At 43.5% G+C, this 19,852-nt stretch overlaps 1 protein-coding gene across 3 annotated transcripts in view; it reads left to right on the top strand.

Annotated features, from left to right (window-relative positions):
• Positions 1-19,852, top strand: part of MAST2 (microtubule associated serine/threonine kinase 2) — a 372,012-nt gene that overhangs the window by 54,048 nt on the left and 298,112 nt on the right. For all 3 annotated transcript variants that reach the window (XM_037907057.2, XM_043521549.1, XM_037907059.2), the window contains one exon: positions 5,640-5,782. In XM_037907057.2, coding sequence (XP_037762985.1) covers positions 5,640-5,782 — 143 coding nt within the window. The remainder of the gene's footprint in view (positions 1-5,639; positions 5,783-19,852) is intronic.

Genomic DNA, 19,852 nt, shown 5'->3' with positions numbered 1-19,852 from the left:
CTCTTCAGGGATCCATCTTACGAGTATCTATTACAGCAGGAAACAAACCATCTCCTGCAGTTAAGTGCTCTGGAACCAGTACCAGTTCAGCATGGGGGTCAGGGGTTTTACTCACATTACTTTCTCATTCTGAAGAAAACAGGTGGATGGAGGCCCATTCTGGACTTGCGCAAACTGAACAAGTTAGTGAGAACACAGCGCTTCAAGATGGTAACCCTAGCAACCATAATTTTGGCATTGGAGAAAGGAGATTTGCTCTCGGCCCTCGACCTACAGGACACTTACTTTCATGTCACTATCCACCTGGCGCACAGGAGATTCCTACGATTCACTCTGGGCAACCTATTGGATTACCAATACAAGGTGGTACTTTTTGGCCTCTCCATGGCTGCGAGGGTATTTTCCAAAGTACTAGCTGTTGCAGCAGCACACCTTTGCAAGCAGGGTGTGATCATATTCCCCAAGATAGATGACTGCCTGCTAAAAGCAACGAGACCAAAGCAGTCCACGCTACTCACACCACTTTAACCCTATTTACAAACCTAGGGTTACAAATCAACCTGCAGAAATCCACCCTGACCCTGTGGTGGAAAATTAACTACACGTTGTGTTTGAAATCAGAATCGCCTGAGGCTTTATTCAAGTATAAGTATACAGGGAGAGTCAGCCATAGCTGCTCTGCGTCAGCAGAAAATACAGGAGTTTATGTAGCTGAAAACCACAATTTGTTGAGCATACTTCCTTTAACAGCATTTTCCCTTATTTGGCATATAATGCGAGTTGTAACAGTAGCTTTCCTTATTTGGGATATAGCAAAACAAGCTTTTCCTGTTATTGACAGGTTGTTCTTTGCAGTTAAGGGGTCTTTCCTAATTTTTAGCTGTTAGGGTTTCATTTCTTAAGCTGTGCTGTTGCAACTGCCCCACAATGGAATTTTCCTCAGCCCTTCTTATGCTTTTACACACACAGTTAGCTTGACCAAAGTTTTAGGCCTACTTGGGAAGTTTAGGCTTCCTGGATTTTTCCTCCACAACCCCAATCCAACAACTGGACTTTATAGGGGCACACGTCGACAGTAAGACACAGCCCACAAATGTCCGCCAGAACGTGCCTACAACTTCTCAGACATATGTTGGCTACTACGTTTGTTGTAAAACATGCTAGGCTGCATATGAGATGCCTACAAATCTGGCTACATACGATCTACATTCCTCACAGAGACTCAATCAACAGATGGCTTACAATGCCCGGCAGAGTGACAAACTTGCTCACATGGTGGACAAAACAAATGTCTGCTCAGGCGTTCCCTTCCAACAGGAAACTCCATCAGTCACTATAACCACGGATACCTCTCTGATAGGATGTGCGGCACGCTTGTCTGACAACGCCATCCAGGGCCTTTGGTCTCGAGAGGAGTCAAATCTCCACATAAATCTACTGGAGCTCTGGGCTGTTGGAAATGTCTGCCATCACTTTCTCCCCCGATCTGCAGCAAAACTGGCCAGATTGTCACGGAGAACTTGGCAACTATGTTTTATATAAATCGCCAAGGAGAGGCCCAATCTTACCTGCTCTGCACTGAAGCAGTTCATCTCTGGCAATGGTGCATCTGCAACAAAATACACATCACAGCATTCTACCTACCTGGAAGCCAGAATGCCCCAGCAGATGACCTCAGCAGGAACTTCTCACGGATGCACGAGTGGGAACTGGACTGATGAATTCTGCAAACTGCATTCTGACAATGGGGATTCCCCTCGAGATTTTTTTCGCCATGACCCACAATGCCAAATGCCCTCAGTACTGCTCCTGAGTGGAACTGGGACAGAACTCTCTGGGAGAGGCCTTCCTAATGAAATGGGAGGCCCCACTCCTGTATGCCTTCCCTCCAATCCCCCTGTTGAGCAGTGTCCTACACAAAATCAGACAAGACAAATCCCAGAGTCATCTTGATTGCACCAACATGGCCAAGACAAACATGGTTCCCATATCTGGATCAGATGGCTGTCCGATCACCACGAACCCCTCCCCTCTTGCGTCATCTGCTGACGCAGGATGCCTCCATCACCCCAACATTTTAACACTTTGTCTCAAGGCCTGGTTAATCCATGGCTGACAGAACTCGAAACATGCTGTTCTAAGGAAATTCAAGACATTCTGCTAAACAGCGGATGTCTCTTCACACACAAAACATATGCACACAAGTGGAAAAGATTCTCTATCTGATGCCAAGACAAGCAGATCACTCCAGAATCACTCCTACTATCCTTGATTACATACCGACACTAAAAAATGTGGCCTTTGGACTAGCTCACTCAGAGTGCACTTATCAGACATCACCACTTTTCACAACAAGGTGGACTGACTCACTGTTTTCACCCATCCACTGACTAAGCGCTTTCTCAAGGGTATAGAGACCACTTGTCCCACATTAAGGGACCAGACCCCTATGTGGGACCTCAGCCTTGTTCTCCGTGCCCTAATGGGCAAACCCTGTGAACCGCTAGTGATCTACTCGTTCCTACACTTATTGCTGAAGGTCGCTTTTCTAGTAGTTATCCCATCAGCACGAAGAGAGGGAGAGTTGGGTGCCCAGTGGCACACCCACCTTATACCATATTCCTCAAGGACTAAGTCATCCTACACGCACACCCTAAATTCATACCCAGGGTCGCCGCCTCCTTCCATCTCGACGAACCCATTTACTTACCTGTGTTCTTTCCCAAGCCGTATGCCAATAACAGGGATGCGTCCCTTCATACGCTAGACGTCTGCAGAGCAGTGGCGTTCTATATAGAGAGAACAAAAATGTTCAGAAAATTGTCCAGGCTATTTGTATCCACAACAGAATGATCAAGAGGCAAAACCGTTTCCAAACGGAGACTTTCTAAATGGATCTCTAATTGTATCCAAATATGTTACCAAAATTACAATCTGCAAGTTCCTTCTGGACTTCGCACATACTCCACTAGAGCTATGTCCACATCCATAGCCTTTCTCAAGCATGAACCTGTCACTGACATTTGTAAAGCAGCTACATGGGCATCGCCCCATACTTTCACCAAACATTATGCCCTGAACAGCAGTCAGCTGCAGACACTCACTTTGGACTGTCGGTGCTCTCCACCATACATACATCAACTCCGAAGCCCCTCTTGTCCACCGAGGGGCACTGCTCTTCAGTCACCTAAAGTGGAGCACCCGCAGGGACACTCCTCGAAGATGAAGAGAAGGTTACTCACCTTGTGCAGTAACGGAGGCTCTTGGAGATGGTTGTCCCTGTGGGTGCTCCGCTACCCACTCTCCTCCCCTCTACTTTGGAGTTTCAGCTCCATCCTCTGGGATAAAAAAGGAACTGGGTGGTGGTTGGCTGCACACGCGAGGTAACTGCTTGGAGTGGTGCGAGAGTGGCTGCTGCACGTGCGCGACCAGCCGGGGCACTGCTACCACAAGTCTCTGACTAGAAGTGCAGGGTGCAAAGACACTTAAAGTGGAGCACTCACAAGGACAACCATCTCGAAGAATCAGTTACTGCACAAGGTGAATAACTGTCTTAATTTTGACAATAGTATTGGTTCGTTCCTGGATGGAAATGGTAGAATCATCAATAAATAACGCACAAAAGTCAGAAGTGTTAAATAAAGATTTCTGCTATGCCTTTGTGGAAAAAACAGATGATGCAGTCTCATCATATGGTGGTAATAACATATTTCCATTCCACTTGTATCTCTGGAGTGTGTTAAATAGTAACTATTAAAGTTAGATGTTTTAAAATCAGCAGGTCTAGATAACTTGTATCCAAGAGTTTTAAAAGAGCTCACAGAGGTGCCTGCTGGACCACTAATGTAGATTTTCAGTTTGTCTTGGAACACTGGGTAAGTTCGAGAAGACAGGACGAAAGCTAATGTTGTGCCAGCTTTCAAAAAGGGTGAACAGGATGACCTGGGTAGTTATAGGTCTTGTCAGCCTGACATTGATCCTGGGCAAGATAATGGACTATCTGAATTGGGACTCAATTAATAAAAAATTAAAGGAGGGTAATTAATGAAAATCAACATGTGCTTATGGGAAATAGATCCTAACTAACTTGATATCTTTTTTTTTTGGTGAGGTTACAAGTTTGGTTGATAAAAGTAATAGTATTGAAGTAAAATACTTAAACTTCTGAAAGGCATTTGACTTGGTTCCTCGCGACATTTGGATTAAAAAAGTAGAACAATATAAGATTAACGTGTGACAAAGTTCCTCCTATACCTTGGTGGGTCTTGCGTTTATTGGCAGATTTTCTCGTCTTGCAGCTTCATGGTAGCCCTTAGTTTGGCCGTTTTCGTGAACCCACAGTCCAGGTCAACTTCTCCTGTGAATGACCATGAGTTGGGAGGATTTGGGGGGAACTCGGGCCCGCCCTCTACTCCGGGTTCCAGCCCAGGGCCCTGTGGTATGCAGCTGTTGAGAGTGCCTCCTGGAACAGCTGTGCGACAGCTACAACTCCCTGGGCTACTTCCCCATGGCCTCCTCCCAACACCTTCTTTATCCTCACCATAGGACCTTCCTCCTGGTGTCTGATAATGATGGTACTCCTCAGTCCTCCAACAGTATGCGTCCTCACTCTCAGCTCCTAGCGCCTCCTTCTCCTGGCTTCTTACATGCACACCACAAACTGAAGTGAGCTCCTTTTTAAACCCAGGTGCCTTGATTAGCCTGCCTTAATGGATTCTAACAGCTTCTTGGTTGGCTGCAGGTGTTCTAATCAGCCTGTCTTAATTGTCTCCAGAAGGTTCCTGATAGTTCTGGAACCTTCCCTGTTACCTTACCCAGGGAAAAGGGACCTACTTAACCTGGGGCTAATATATCTGCCTTCTGTTACTTTCCTGTAGCCATCCTGCCTGACTCTGTCTCACATGGCACATATTAAATGCATTAAAAATTGGCTCACTGATAGGTCTCAAAATGTAACTATAAACGTGAAATCATCACTGTGTGGGTGTTTCCAGTGGGATTCCAGAGGGATTGTTTCTTGGCGCTATGCTATTTAACGTTTTTACCAATGACCTGAAAGAAAACACAATCATCACTAATTAATAAATTCGCAGATGACACAGCAGTTGGGAGAGTGGTAAACAATGAAGAAGACAGGTCACTGATTCAGAAAAATCTGGATCACTTGGTAAACCCAGCACAAGTAAACAATATGTGTTTTAATATGGCTTAATATAAATGGAGACCTCTAGGAACAAAGAATGTAGGCCATAGTCATAGAATAGGGGAGACTGACTCTGAAAAAGATGTTGGGGTTGTGGTGGATAATCAGCTGAATATGAGCTCTCAGTGTGCTGCTGTGACCAAAGGAACTAATCTGATCCTGGGATTCATAAGCAAGGGAATCTTGAGTAGGAGTGTAGATGCTTTTACCTGTTTTTGGCATTGGTGCGACCGCTGCTGGAATACTGTGCCCAGGTCTGGTGTTGATAATTCAAGAAGAAAGTTGATAAATTGGAGACAGTTCATAGAAGAGCCACAGGAATGATTATGGATTAGAAAACCATTGCCTATACCCTGCATTTGGTTAAGCATTGTATTATGTAACCTATAATTCATAAAACTGGTAAAAAGTTAAAATCATGTTTTTGTTTTCAAAGGAAAGCAACTGCTTCCCTTATCCAGCAGTGTGCACAGTGGAGTGGGACAATCAGTATGGCAGCCAGCTGGAGAAACCTCAAACCTGGTCCGCATGAGAAACCAGTCCCTGGGACAATCTGCTCCTTCTCTGACTGCTGGTTTGGTGAGTCTGATAATAATTTCTGTGTTCTATTTTCCAAATAAAACTACCTAGTGAAAAGTTATTTGATCCTGTTCTTCAACTACTTTTCTATTAGGCTAACTCAACCCTTTATCATGATTAGAGCTGCCTGGAAAATGGAACTTTTAGCTTGCTTTGGGCAGCTGTCTCCTGGGAATGCCCTGTTTCCCAGTCAGCCAGCTCCCTTGGGGATTGGACAGCATGGGGTGACAGCTGCTCAGGGTTCTGGGGCAGCCTGGGCTGGCAGGAAACCATGCAAGCTGACTGGCTGGGCATCTTTCCTGGCTGCCTGCCTTGCTTCCATCAAAAGTTGCAGCAGAATTGACATGTTCCCGTGGAATGTTTTGATTCCATTGAATCTGCATTGTCCTGCTGAAAAGTCTGTCAGAAAATTTTTGACCAGCTCTAGTCGTAATTGCCTTTGATACAGCTCTTTCTGAAATGGAGACCTTTAGGTTTCTTCTTAAGTACTGTAATTGACAAAGCACCAGGAAAAAAGTCAAAAGCACCAGACTGGGGAGGAGAAGATGAAAATTATCCTTAGATTTCCAAAGTGCAGGATAGCTATTTAATATATATCACAAAATGGAACACACAGATTGGTAGGCTTTATTCCCATTTCCAGAGAGCATTTACATGGATAATGTGTGTTTATGTAGGTCACACAAGATAGAATTTTGGTGTCACAATCTCATTGTTTTTCTCAGGTTGTTATATAACTTGGTAATATATAGCAAGTTGGTTTGTTGGTTTAGTAAAAAGACAAACTTTTGGATGGAAAGTCTGAGTTTAAGCTGGCTCAGTGCCTGCCCTTCTTCCGATCCAGGCAACAGGCAGGACTCCTGGTTTTATGAGGGCCCCAATCCTTAGGACAGGGTTGGAAGGACTGAACCTGCCAGAATATATTGTAGGGCAGAGGTGGGAAAAGTATGGTCCGCGGGCCACATCCGGGCTGCGGGACCCTCCTGCCGAGCCCCTGAGCTCCTAGCCTGGGAGGCTAGCCCCTGGCCCCTCCCCTGTTGTTTCCGCTCCCCTGCAGCCTCAGCTCATTGCGCTGCCAGCGCAGTGCTCTGGGCAGCGGGGCTGCGAGCTCTTGCCGGGCAGCACAGCTGCAGAGCCGCGACCTGACCCAGTGCTCTGTGCTGCACAGTGGCATGGTTGGCTCCAGCTGGGCAGCATGGCTGCCTGTCCTGGCACTCTTGGCAGCGCGGCTGTAGCACCGCCAACCATCGGTGCTCCAGGCAGCATGGCGGGGGGGTTGGATAGAGGGCAGGGGAGTTTGGGGTGGTGGTCAGGGGCAGGGGTATGGATAGGGGTCAGAGCGGTCAGAGGGTGGGGAATAGAGGGAGGTTGAATGGGGGCAGGAATCCCGGGGGGGGCAGTCCGGAATGAGGGCGGGGGGTTGGATGGGGCAGCGGGGGGCAGTTAGGGGACAGGGTGGGGTAGATGGAGCAGGGATCCTGGGAGGGCTATCAGGGGACAGGGAACAGGAGGGGTTGGATGGGGCAGGAGTCCCGAGGGGGCCATCAGGGGGCGAGAAGCAGTGGGAGTCAGACAGGGGGCTGGGCCACCCCTGGCTGTTTGGGGAGGCACAGCCTCCCCCAACTGGCCCTCCATACAGTTTCGGAAACCCAGTGTGGCCCTCAGGCCAAAAAGTTTGCCCGCCCCTGTTGTAGGGTGATGTCTGATAAGCTTGTTAGCATGCGTGTAGATTCTTTCATTGTTTTTAATTTTTTTCTTCTCTGTAATGAGTTTAACATTAAGAATAAAATAGACTTGCATAGGAAGTGCTGCATTGTAACTGACAATCACTCTGTTATCAGTCTCTGAAGAGAAGAAGCAAGCGGGTCAGTTTAGGCAGACTCTTTGCTGGAAAATACCAATGAAGAAAGGGAACTGTAGAGGATGGGAATACCCAGGTCAAAATGAGAAGAGATGCGGGTCTTCACCTAGAAAGGCAATGGCTGGGGAGCTGGAAGTCAAGAATGGGTGCTCTTGCTGAACCACAGGGGGAAATACAGGTGCTGTTGCCCTGAATTGTTACAAAAGCCAAATCCTAAACTGAGTTAAAGGATTCAACATGAATGCATAACTTGTCAGCTCTGGGAATGGTCAAGTTTTGGCAATTCGGACATATATTAGCGTCTTATAATTTTGTTTTGGAAATAACAGATGTCTGGCCTCAAATGGACCGTTGAAAATGAAATTTAAATCTTTAAAGAACAAAAATTGATGCATTTGCATTATTGCTAATTTTGGTTTTAAAATGAAGTGTTTGCTCATCATACATAGTTTTAATCTGTCTACGTACATTAGTTGTGTCAATGGACTGACATATTTGTGATTTGGCTTAATTGTACTCTGTTTTAGTTCGGTGGCTGTCTGCAGGCCTGGTTCTGCCAGTTTTGGTTAGATATATAATCTTCCCAGGGGTTTGACTTGACTGTTAACAAAACAAAGAAAAAATGTTTTGACTTGTATCTTGGCACCCAACTGCTCATTTCAGGAGGATTTAAAAAGTATATTAAATACTTTAAAATAAAGGTTGACCTTCCTCTAGTACAAGGCAGATACGTTTCAGATTAGTTTTATATCATGCGCTAATGAAATTGGACAATTTTATAAATAAAAAAATACCGTGAAGGTACTTAGTTTGGACTGCTGCTTTTTTAGGGTTTTGATGATAAACTGTTGAGTTAGTGGATGTAACTTTTATACTATTTAATGGGTTCCAGACATGCTAACTCAGAACCTCTTCCTACTACATAGTGACATGATAAATTTGTACTTTTTTGGCTCTATTGGTGCTTTCTGTAGTACTTATTGAAAGATTAAAAAAGAAAATTGGTTACCAAGGGCTCTTCTAAAGGTGTGGTTGACAAAAATATTAGTGCTGCGGACTCTTCAGAGAGATTTTAAAACTTGGTGGCTCACCACAACCAAATACCATTTTTTGGCACACTCGGGACACTAAATCTAGAAGTTCAGGATGCTAGCTTCAAGAGGGACACTAGAGTTTGAATGGTTTTGTGACTTTATTCAACTGCATACAGTTTGTTTAATTGTATAAATGGATCTCATCCAGATTTTTAGAACTATGATCTTTAAAAAGGGATTTTTTTGTGTTTGGACGTAGCTAAGATTTTAGTGGGAAGAATGGTCCTGTTTTGAACTTCATAGTTGCACAATGTTTGTTTGAATCTCTGGTAGAGCCAGACAGAAGGGCATTTTCCAAGTTGAAACAATTTCTGTGTTTAGTTTTCACAGAAATCATTGCTGAAAACCAGACTCAGAGAGAGAATGAAGTGAATGGAAGCAACACTTTCACAGCTTCATCACTAAATTATTTGTAGTCTCCTTTTAAGAGAAATCGAGAATTCCTGGTTTGTTAAATTTGAAAACTTTGGTCTTCGTTTTGTGAACACTAAACAGTTCTAAGAGATTTTCTCGAGGTGAGATAGTTAAGGTTGGAATAGAGTCAGCTGTTAGTGAGAATGGGTTTTGAATCCAGTCAGTATCTGGAGATTTGTATTCAACTCCAGGAAAATAATAATGAAAATGGGAATACAGTCCAGACAAATGAGTTAATATTTGGTCTTCAATAGTGACTTTTAATTCACTTTAATTCTGTTCTCTTAAAAAGTCTGATAAAACTGGATCTCAGTAATTTCCTTTTCTATGTGACCTCTTTAAAGACAAACCTTCCTGAATCCCCCAATTTTCTTTCATATCTATATATTTATATTTTTATTTTGAAGTTTTAGGTTCAGTGCATTCGTTTAGACAAATATGTCCACCAGGTAAGTTAACACAGTCAGGAAGTCCACATTGTACATATAATCTGCAAAGTCTGTTTTCCCAAAGAAGAAAATTCTGATTGTGGGTGTCAATTCAGAGACATGTTGTAACACACTTACCACATGCCAGTTTCTCGAGTTCAATGTGAAACAGAAGCTGAGTGTGGTCAGAGCCCATGTCTTCCCACAGCATATTAAAACACTGTGTGTACACTGCCAGGGATTTTTATAAAATTAACAGGTTTAAGAACACTGTTGAGGGCCTCATGTACTTCAGGTTGCAACATCTTTCTTTCCAAAGCTTGGCAATGAATCATTCAGTGTGTACAAATTGCTGCCTGTGTCACTTCACTCATGCAGCAGCCCCACTCTTTTTTCCAGTCCTGGTTGCTACCCCAACAGTGCACAGTTCCACATGCACATCCCCGTTAAGATCTTCACCCACTATGGATTTATCCATGACCTTGAATATTTCCTCACCAGTTGTTTGGATTGGTATTTATTTGCAAAATAAGAGTTCAACTATTGTGCCTGCTTTGACAAGTTTTATATAACAGAAGCTGAGCCATTTTGGCTATGTCTGTAGATTCATCAAGCTGCAGTGCAAAATATTGACTCTTGTTAACTCTTTTTATCAACTAGTCCTGGACATTTTCTCCAAGATTAATCAGTGCATCGACGGATGATATTTGATATAGGACTGGTTTTCAGTGCCGTGGCTGCTTATTCCCTATCATAATTCTACCCGTCTATTGCTGATGGAAATAGAAGGGTTTCACCAATGTTGTGCGCTTGTTTACATTTTGCATTTCACATGGTCACAACATAACATGCTTGTAGGGCTTTTTGAGGAACAGTTGCTTCTTCAGACATAACTTTTGTTTTGCTGCTTCAGTTCTTCTTGTTTCCAGGCTCTGGTTTATGAATTCTGGGTGTTTGGTTTCTAAAGGCCTTACTAGTTTCCCTGGCCTCATACTTTAATTTACTAAGATTTGAAAACAAATGACATGTTGTGGCTATGGACTTTTTACAGTAATATCAAGACCTGAAAAATCCAAACATTAGGTGGTGGTGTCATATTGTCTACTTTTCTGTTTAACGTTATTAAAATCCTTTTTGTCTTCAGCTGAGGTTAGCTACATGTAGGCTTAGCAGCTGGAAAAATTGTTCCATTATAAACAAGATGCACATGTCTCTCCCTCTGCACCCTTCCCCTATCTCCTTATGTTGGTGCTGCTGCTTTTGGTACTAGGAGCCTCTTAGCTCTCTGCTCCAGCAGGGGATTTTAGCTGAGACTTTTTGCTGAAGGCTACCTGCATAAGATGCAGACCCATAGATAAGACTCCAGTGTTTTTTTTAAGCCTACTTTAATAGTCTTTTAATTAGGAAACTCCCCTGCCCTTCACCCCTCCCTCCAAAACTCCAAAACAATTGATATTGTTACAGGCATGTCCATTAAATTTTTTCCCAAATGCTTTTGGCTCTCCTATGAACCCTTTGTGATTCCCCAGGGAAGCAAGCCATGGTTCACAGTTTGGGAAGCACTGTTCTACAGTCAACTTTTTGACTTAAAGGAATGGAGTTCAGATGTAATGCTGAAATTTTAATAGTTGCATCAATATGTGCTGTAGTTCTCAGGCAGATACATATGGTCACACTCTATTTTCATTGCTCTATAGTAACTTACATTGAGGTCAGTTAAGGATAGAGATTCAGATGTAAAGCCATGACTCTGAATTTTCTTGCTTTTGTTGGTTTAAATCAGAACTGTTAAAATTATTTTAACAGTTGTTAGTATTCAGTTTTTATACTGAGTTGGGTTCCAAAACAATGACTAATAGCTTGTGGCAAGATGAACACCTAATTATATGCAATGAATTCTGGGACTTTGAACTACTTAGACGTTTGGAGCTGTTTTAGTATGCTTGTGGTTTTGGAAGATGTTTTACAAATTTCAACAGGAAAAGGATCCTTGCCAGGAGAATTAATCACTTCTGAAAAATTGCTCTGAAAAGAGATGGATAAATAGAGTAGTATAATGTCAATATTAATATATCTGTTGATTCTCAGAGTTTGAACTTTTGTAGTGATGTATATGCCATTTCACAACTGTTCATTATATGTTTCCATAAAATAGATGGAACAGGAAAAGAAAATGGCAATCTAGTGCCAAAAAGGTGGAATATTGAAAACAGTCATCTTTACTGCATGCACTTGAATGGTTTGTTTCTGCTCCCACTCATTTGACAATCTGGACTTGGTTTTCCTCTGGTGTTTGAATTTTCTAGGTGGAGTAACCTGTCATGGGCCTTGTCAGGGTTCCTTCTCCACTCTGAACTCTAGGGTACAGATGTGGGGACCTGCATGAAAGACCCCCTAAGCTTATTTTTACCAGCTTAGGTTAAAAACTTTCCCAAGGTACAAACTTTGCCTTGTCCTTGAACAGTATGCTGCCACCACCAACCGTTTTAAACAAAGAACAGGGAAAAAGACCACTTGGAGACATCTTTCCCCCCAAAATATCCCCCCAGGCCGTACACCCCCTTTCCTGGGGAAGGCTTGATGATAATCCTCACCAATTTGTACAGGTGAACACAGACCCAAACCCTTGGATCTTAAGAACAATGAAAAATCAATCAGGTTCTTAAAAGAAGAATTTTAATTCAAGAAAAGGTGAAAGAATCACCTCTGTAAAATCAGGATGGGAAATACTTTACAGGGTATTCAGATTGAAAACACAGAGGATCCCCCTCTGGGCAAAACCTTAAAGTTACAGAAAAGAGGAATAAACCTCCCTCTTAACACAGGGAAAATTCACATAAAACAAAGGATAAACTAATCCGCCTTGCCTGGCTTACCTATACTGGTTGCAATATTGGAGACTTAGATTAGGATGGGTTGGAGAAAATGGATTTCTGCCTGGCCTCTCAGTCCCAAGAGAACAACATGTAAACAAAGAGCACAAAACAAAAGCTTCCCCTTCCCCACCCATATTTGAAAGTGTCTTCTCCCCTTATTGGTCCTTTGGGTCAGGTGCCTGCCAGGTTAGCTGAGCTTCTTAACCCTTTACAGGTAACAGGATGTTTCCTCTGGCCAGGAGGGATTTTATAGCACTGTATACAGAAAGGTGGTGTCCCTGTCAAATATAAAGGGAAGGCCGCCAAAAGTTTTTTCTTTCTCCCTTTCCAGCGGCACTACTTCTACTCCTGTGCTTCAGTTGCTATCTCTTAGATTTTTGAACGCATTCATGAAGTAAATTGATCAAGTAACCATAACAAACCTGCAGAGACTGGAGTGCAGCCTTTTAAACAAATGAGACTGATGACTAACTTGCATATGAATATTAGCTCATAAAAGTCTAGGAGTGTTCTAGATTGTCAGAAACCCAATTTACAGGTAGGGTAAAATGTTTTTGCATTTACATATGTGGCAATCTGGATTCATGGGCTTCAAGTAGCACAACCCATTGGATCCTTGACTCTGGGAGGAAAAAGCCTGTACAGACTGACAGTGCTCAGTACTCGCCTCCAGAGGGAGCCCAGCATTGGCAGATGTCAATCAAGCCTCTTGTGCCTTTTAAATGTACTGTTTGTAAGGACTTTCAGGTGGTGACCTCACTCCATTCTTCTGCTGAATCCCTTCAACTCTTCTAGCCATAAGGTAGCTATGGCTCTACTAGAGTGACCATGAGTCCTGCAGGTGGGGAACACCCTGAAGCGTTTTACAGACATTGGAGGACTTTACCACTTAGCTGTGATAGTTAAGGAAAACTTGACCTTTTTGACATGCTTTCTGATAAGTCTGAAGGAGTCTAGGTGAGTTTTATTTACAACTTGCAGGTTCTAAGTTAGCAGTATGAATTCAGGAAAAGAACTTAGGCATTACTGTGGAAAACTCAATGGAGACCTGTGTTCAATATGTTGTCCAAAAAAAAAAAAGCAAACAATAAGTTAGTACGTTTAGGCAATGGGTTGGAGAATAATAAATAAACTATTATAATGCAATTATGTAAATCCGTGGTTTGCTTTCAAAAGATATTGCAGAATTAATCTGGATTAGCTAGTGAGAATGTTAGAGGGTGGAAAACTTCTCCTTGAGTGTGTGGGGGAAAAAAATGAAACTGTAATGAAATTTACTTTTATGAAAGAGTTCAATAAAAGGGGACATGATCAAAATATACAAAATGAATAGATCATGGGCTTGTCTTCTGTCTCATAACACAAGAACCAAGGGAAAATCCTTTCAAACAATGAGTTATTACAGTGGAATCCATTGACACAGAATGTTGGTTGGACTACGAACTTGACAAAATTCATGGATGTTTAAGTAGATAACGGGGAAAAAAAGAGCATGAGGGAGTTTGGAATGAATATAAAATCTCAAGCTTTAGGGCTTAAACTAATTCTTAGACTGTTAGAGGTTAGAACGAGACCTTCATGGGGGCAGATGACCCCATGTGACCCTATTTCAGGGTTTTTTGCACCTTCTTCTGAAGTATTTGGCCACTGTCAGAGACAAAGTTCTGGACTACCATTTTCGTGCCAAATGTGAGAAGAGCAGATGTCTTAGGATTCATAAAGAGCCCTTCAAGCACTGTCTGCCCCTCCTCATGGAAAAGAAATATCTGACAGTAAGTGTTGCATCTTGGGTAAAATGCAGTCACCTGAGAGAACTTTTCCTTTCAGGGTATCAGATACTAAGATGGTCCCAGAATAAGAGCAATAGATGATCCCATCTTCTGGGTCAGATAAAGGACAATGATCCGAGGAGGAGGAATTACTTTGAAGGGGCCTGTCAGTAGAAAGATAGTGGCTTCTGTGAAGAACCTTTGAATCCGTGGGTTTTTTTCTGCTCTCTATTGGCTTGGTATAAAACACATAAGCAGACTGAAGCTTGTAGATGACTGCAAAACTTTAGCAGAACCATGGAGGCCAATGATCATAGAATCATAGGACTGGAAGGGAACTCGAGGGGTCATCTAGTCTAGTCCCCTGCACTCATGGCAGGACTAAGTATTATCTAGACCCTGACAAGTGTTTTTCCTGACCTGCTCTTAAAAATCCCCTATAATGGAGATTCTGCAATCTCCCTAGGCAATTTATTCCAGTGCTTAACCACCCTGAGAGGAAGTTTTTCCTAACGTATAACCTTAAACCTCCCTTGCTGCAATTTAAGCCCATTGCTTCTTGTCCTATCCTCAGAGGTTGAGAAGAACAATTTTTCTTCCCTCCTCCTTGTAACAACCTTTTATGTACTTGCAAACTGTTATGTCACCTCTGTCTTCTCTTTTCCAGACTAAAGAAACGCAATTTTTTCAATCTTCCCTCATAGGTCATGTTTTCTAGACCTTCAGTCATTTTTTTCGCTCTTCTCTAGACTTTCTCCAGTTTGTCCACATCTTTCCTGAAATGTGCTGCCCAGAACTGGACACAATACTCCAGCTGAGGCCTAATCAGCGCGGAGTAGAGTGGAAGAATTACTTCTCGTGTCTTGCTTACAACACTCCTGCTAATACATTCCAGAATGATGTTTGCTTTTTTTGCAACACTGTTGACTCATGTTCAGCTTGTGGTCCACTATGACTCCCAGATCCCTTTCTGCAGTACTCCTTCTAACCAAGCTGTGGTTCCAACCAATCTTCCTTTACTATTGTGGGATAACTCACATGACTGGAGTACTGTCATGGATGGATATAAACTGATCAGGAAGGACAGGCAGGGCAGAAAAGGTGGGGGAGTTGCATTGTATGTAAGAGAGCGGTATGACTGCTCAGAGCTCCAGTATGAAACTGCAGAAAAACCTGAGTGTCTCTGGATTAAGTTTAGAAGCATGAGCAGCAAGGGTGATGTCGTGGTGGGAGTCTGCTATAGACCAGCGGACCAGGGGGATGAGGTGGATGAGGCTTTCTTCCGGCAACTAACGGAAGTTACTAGATCGCAGGCCCTGGTTCTCATGGGAGACTTCAATCACCCTGATATCTGCTGGGAGAGCAATACAGCGGTGCACAGACAATCCAGGAAGTTTTTGGAAAGTGTAGGGGACAATTTCCTGGTGCAAGTGCTGGAGGAACCAACTAGGGGCAGAACTCTTCTTGACCTGCTGCTCACAAACCGGGAAGAATTAGTAGGGGAAGCTAAAGTGGATGGGAACCTGGGAGGCAGTGATCATGAGATGGTCGAGTTCAGGATCCTGACACAAGGAAGAAAGGAGAGCAGCAAAATACGGACCCTGGACTTAGAAAAGCAGACTTCGACAAACTCAGGGAACTGATGGGCAGGATCCCCTGGGAGAATAACATGAGGGGGAAAGGAGTCCAGGAGAGCTGGCTGTATTTTAAAGAATCCTCATTGAGGTTACAGGGACAAACCATCCCGATGTGTAGAAAGAATAGTAAATATGGCAGGCGACCAGCTTGGCTTAACAGTGAAATCCTTGCTGATCTTAAACATAAAAAAGAAGCTTACAAGAAGAGGAAGATTGGACAAATGACCAGGGAAGAGTACAAAAATATTGCTCGGGCATGCAGGAGTGAAATCAGGAAGGCCAAATCACACCTGGAGTTGCAGCGAGCAAGAGACGTTAAGAGTAACAAGAAGGGTTTCTTCAGGTATGTTAGCAACAAGAAGAAAGTCAAGGAAAGCGTGGGCCCCTTCCTGAATGAGGGAGGCAACCTAGTGACAGAGGATGTGAAAAAGCTAATTTACTCAGTGCTTTTTTTGCCTCTGTCTTCACGAACAAGGTCAGCTCCCAGACTACTGCACTGGGCAGCACAGCATGGGGAGGAGGTGACCAGCTCTCTGTGGAGAAAGAAGTGGTTTAGAAAAGCTGGACGAGCACAAGTCCCTGGGGCTGGATGCGCTGCATCCGAGAGTGCTGAAGGAGTTGGCGGATGTGATTGCAGAGCCATTGGCCATTATCTTTGAAAACTCATGGTGATCGGGAGAGGTCCCGGACGACTGGAAAAAGGCTAATGTAGTGCCCATCTTTAAAAAAGGGAAGGAGGAGGATCCGGGGAACTACAGGCCAGTCAGCCTCACCTCAGTCCCTGGAAAAATCGTGGAGCAGGTCCTCAAGGAATCAATTCTGAAGCACTTAGAGGAGAGGAAAGTGATCAGGAACAGTCAGCATGGATTCACCGAGGGCAAGTCATGCCTGACTAATCTAATTGCCTTCTGTGACGAGATAACTGGCTCTGTGGATGAGGGGAAAGCGGTGGACGTGGTGTTCTTTGACTTTAGCAAAGCTTTTGACACTGTCTCCCACAGTATTCTTGCCAGCAAGTTAAAGTAGTATGGGCTGGATGAATGGACTATAAGGTGGATAGAAAGCTGGCTAGATCGTCGGGCTCAACCGGTAGTGATCAATGGCTCCATGACTAGTTGGCAGCTGGTATCAAGTGGAGTGCCCCAAAGGTTGGTCCTGGGGCTGGGTTTGTTCAATATCTTCATTAAGGATCTGGAGGATGGCGTGGACTGCACCCTCAGCAAGTTTGCAGATGACACTAAACTGGGAGAAGAGGTAGATATGCTGGAGGGTAGGGATAGGATACAGAGGGCCCTAGACAAATTAGAGGAGTGGGCCAAAAGAAATCTGATGACGTTCAACAAGGACAAGCGCAGAGTCCTGCACTTAGGATGGAAGAATCCAATGCACCGCTACAGACTAGGGACAGAGTGGCTAGGCAGCAGTTCTGCAGAAAAGGACTGAGGGGTTACAGTGGACGAGAAGCTGGATATGAGTCAACAGCGTGCCCTTGTTGCCAAGAAGGCCAATGGCATTTGGGGCTGTATAAGTAGGGGCATTGCCAGCAGATCGAGGGACGTGATCGTTCCCCTCTATTCGACATTGATGAGGCCTCATCTGGAGTACTGTGTCCAGTTTTGGGCCCCACACTACAAGAAGAATTGGAAAAGTCCAATGGAGGGACTGTGGAAAAATTGGAAAACGTCCAGCGGAGGGCAACAAAAATGATTAGGGGACTGGAACACATGACTTATGAGGAGAGGCTGAGGGAACTGGGATTGTTTAGTCTGCAGAAGAGAAGAATGAGGGGGGATTTGATAGCTGCTTTCAACTACCTGAAAGGGGGTTCCAAAGAGGATGGCTCTAGACTGTTCTCAGTGGTAGCGGATGACAGAACGAGGAGTAATGGTCTCAAATTGCAGTAGGGGAGGTTTAGGTTGCATATTAGGAAAAACTTTTTCACTAGGCGGGTGGTGAAACACTGGAATGCGTTATCTAGGGAGGTGGTGGAATCTCCTTCCTTTGAGGTTTTTAAGGTCAGGCTTGACAAAGCCCTGGCTGGGATGATTTATTTGGGGATTGGTCCTGCTTTGAGCAGGGGGTTGGACTAGGTGACCACCTGAGGTCCCTTCCAACCCTGATATTCTATGATTCTTTTCTGGGCTAAGCACTTTTGTTCTCATGCAGTGCGATATACCACATTATTTGGATGATATCCAGAGTCATGGTCTTGACTGCATTAGTTAAAATATCTTTGACTGAAAAAATATACTGTAGATAGGATTAATTCTCCAAGGCCAGAGTAACAACTCTTCCTTTTAGAAGCAGTCTGCTCTTTGGAGAAGTTAAAAATGATCCAGTAATCTATCCACTTCTTAGAACTATGGTCTCCCTATTACAGGCCTATGAGTTGGAGCTCTATTTTGTATTTTAAAAGGAACAACATATTTAGTGTCTTGAGTCTATTGGCCTTGGAAAAAGTGAGTCAGTTTGCTTTCAGCTACCTTCATTCCCAAAGACCTGACTTCAAGCTTCTTTCTAGTTTTGAGCAGTCAGCTAGAAGGTGCAAGGGTCCAGATGCAGAGCCCTCACAGCAGGGGAAGCTGAGAGACTCCTTACATGCCTGACTCCAGACAGCATTGGACCATTAGGTCCAAGACACAAATGTACTCCAATAAAATTCCCCAGCCATGAATGCAGATAGTTGCACAGAGCTATGCAGATGGGATAGTGAGGGGATGGTTGGAATGGTAAGCTCAGTGGAATTTGAGGTTGGGGCTGCTGGTAGGGTGATCAGATGTCCCGATTTTTGGGTCTTTCTTATATAGACTTCTATTACCCCTCACCCTCTGTCCCGATTTTTCATACTTGCTGTCTAGTCACCCTAGCTGCTGGAAGTCTGACATCTGTAGTGGGGCACAATTAAGGTTGTAGTTTATTCTCTGATGTACGGTCATGTGGTGTGCATTTTTGGTGGAGGAGAGGGTATGTATCATGGTTTGCCTTAAGTTTTCATTTTCTTGCTTTCTGGGTTTTATTTTACGTATGTCATGTATATAGCCCAACGTTAACTGACACACAACACTGTTTTTGTGTATTAATATCGATAAGTACTCAAAACAGTATACAAAAATGGTGTTGGAGAGTATTATTGGCTCTGCTCTCTGACAGCTGAAGCAGAACTCTTCTTTATTACAGAATGGTCTATTTCAGAATTGTATTAATTTCTTGCGACTGAATAAATGTGTATGGTGTATATCTGTGAAAACCTCAGTAATTCGGGGTTGCTTTCAATGTTCCCTCTAACTTTTTCCATCCATGTGCGGAATGAATTTTGTTATGTGCAGCACCAGTATTGAGGTAATATGCGGATATGTGCCATCACCTCTGTACTTTCACGGCAGCCCTTACTCCGCCAAGAGGTCACAACATCTTACTGCTTGTACCTAGCTGGGTCTTAGGGAAGGTCTGTCTTCAGGTGACGACTGCAGTACCTATCAGTACATGCTTCGCAAACTATACATTTAAATGCACCACTGAAATGCAGCCACCTCTGAGGTGGAAAGTCAGCAGCCAGCTAGGTCAACAGCACAGAGAGCACTGTGCAGTAGTTAGAAAAGAGAAGGGGAATTTTGGATAGGAAGAATCTTTTCTTATGCAAAATGCTGGAGATACGTAATGTTCAGACAGGGCTTCCTCTGTAAAGGTCTCATCTGAACGTAAAATATAACACCACAATACTCGAAATCAAAGTAAATGTTTCTTTTTAAATCAGGACACCGAGATTCAAAATAATTTAAAAAAGCACTCAAATTCCCCTTGCTACCATCCTCTTGTATGAACAATACAAAGCACTTTTAAAGTCCTATAAGCTATTGAACCTTCATGGTTTGTATTTTTACCCTGGATTAGTTTGGACAATTAAAGTAGCACAGTCAAGTTCACCTTAAGATTCTCATGCACAGATAAAATGTTCCAATATCTAGGTTATTACAGTGAAACGCACATAGCT

This window comes from Chelonia mydas, chromosome 8, assembly GCF_015237465.2.
Source record: "Chelonia mydas isolate rCheMyd1 chromosome 8, rCheMyd1.pri.v2, whole genome shotgun sequence".
Lineage (NCBI taxonomy): Eukaryota > Metazoa > Chordata > Testudines > Cheloniidae > Chelonia > Chelonia mydas.
Note: the sequence above shows the minus strand (reverse complement) of the source record. Positions and strands in the feature narration are given on the sequence as shown.